This window comes from Penaeus monodon, chromosome 24, assembly GCF_015228065.2.
Source record: "Penaeus monodon isolate SGIC_2016 chromosome 24, NSTDA_Pmon_1, whole genome shotgun sequence".
Taxonomy (NCBI): domain Eukaryota; kingdom Metazoa; phylum Arthropoda; class Malacostraca; order Decapoda; family Penaeidae; genus Penaeus; species Penaeus monodon.
The window spans coordinates 1049662-1050347 of record NC_051409.1 but is presented as its reverse complement, the minus strand read 5'-3'; the positions used below and the strand labels follow the sequence as shown (position 1 = coordinate 1050347).

The following is a 686-nucleotide window of genomic DNA, read 5'->3' as shown; positions in this document are numbered from 1 at the left end:
CGATATTCCTCTGCACACACTAGATGACCTCCTGGCGCAAGCAGCCCTCACAAGTCCTGACCTTGTGTTAGTTGTTTTTCTTTCTTAAATATTTTCCTATTTCAGTACACCATTTTACCCATTTTTGTTCCTGTTTCTGCTTAGTTTTTTCCTTTACGTATCACCTAAGTGTGTTTCCAAAAAGCTGTACACATCTGTCTCTGTTTCAACATTTGTTTTCACTTTTATCTTTCTGTCACGATTACAGCTCTCTTTTACCCCTCAACAACCCATTTTCAAAAGCGTTTGTAGAATGCATATAAGCAGTGTATATGGTTTATTTAGTCAAAGTCTAGACGGTGCATTGCACTTAGTTTTATTATTACTAATGCGCCCTGAGATTCCTACCGTGCTTATTAGAAAAGAGAGTCGGATTACAGACAAACTGATATAAAATAAACCAAGTAATGAAAGTCGACACGAAATACTCTCGCCTGAACCTTACCCACTCAGGATCACAGAGATGAACAAACGGGATACTGTGCTGTACTCCTATATAAACCTCCGTCATTTCGCCCCTTTCATCCCGTCTCCGCTTTCGGCCACCCCTGAGTGACGCCGATTCCGTCGGTTTTCACACTTCATGGAGAGGATGAATCGCAAACGGCAGACTAGCATGGTTGTTGTGGCTATGAATGGGTATAGAT

The 686-nt window shown here is 41.4% G+C and overlaps 1 protein-coding gene across 2 annotated transcripts in view; it reads left to right on the top strand.

Moving 5' to 3' along the window:
* LOC119588470 (sphingomyelin phosphodiesterase-like) overlaps positions 1-686 on the top strand; it is a gene marked incomplete at its 3' end in the record, with an annotated part of 48524 nt that overhangs the window by 4664 nt on the left and 43174 nt on the right. For both annotated transcript variants that reach the window (XM_037937116.1, XM_037937117.1), the window contains 1 exon segment: positions 1-66. In XM_037937116.1, the coding sequence (XP_037793044.1) occupies positions 1-66 (66 nt within the window).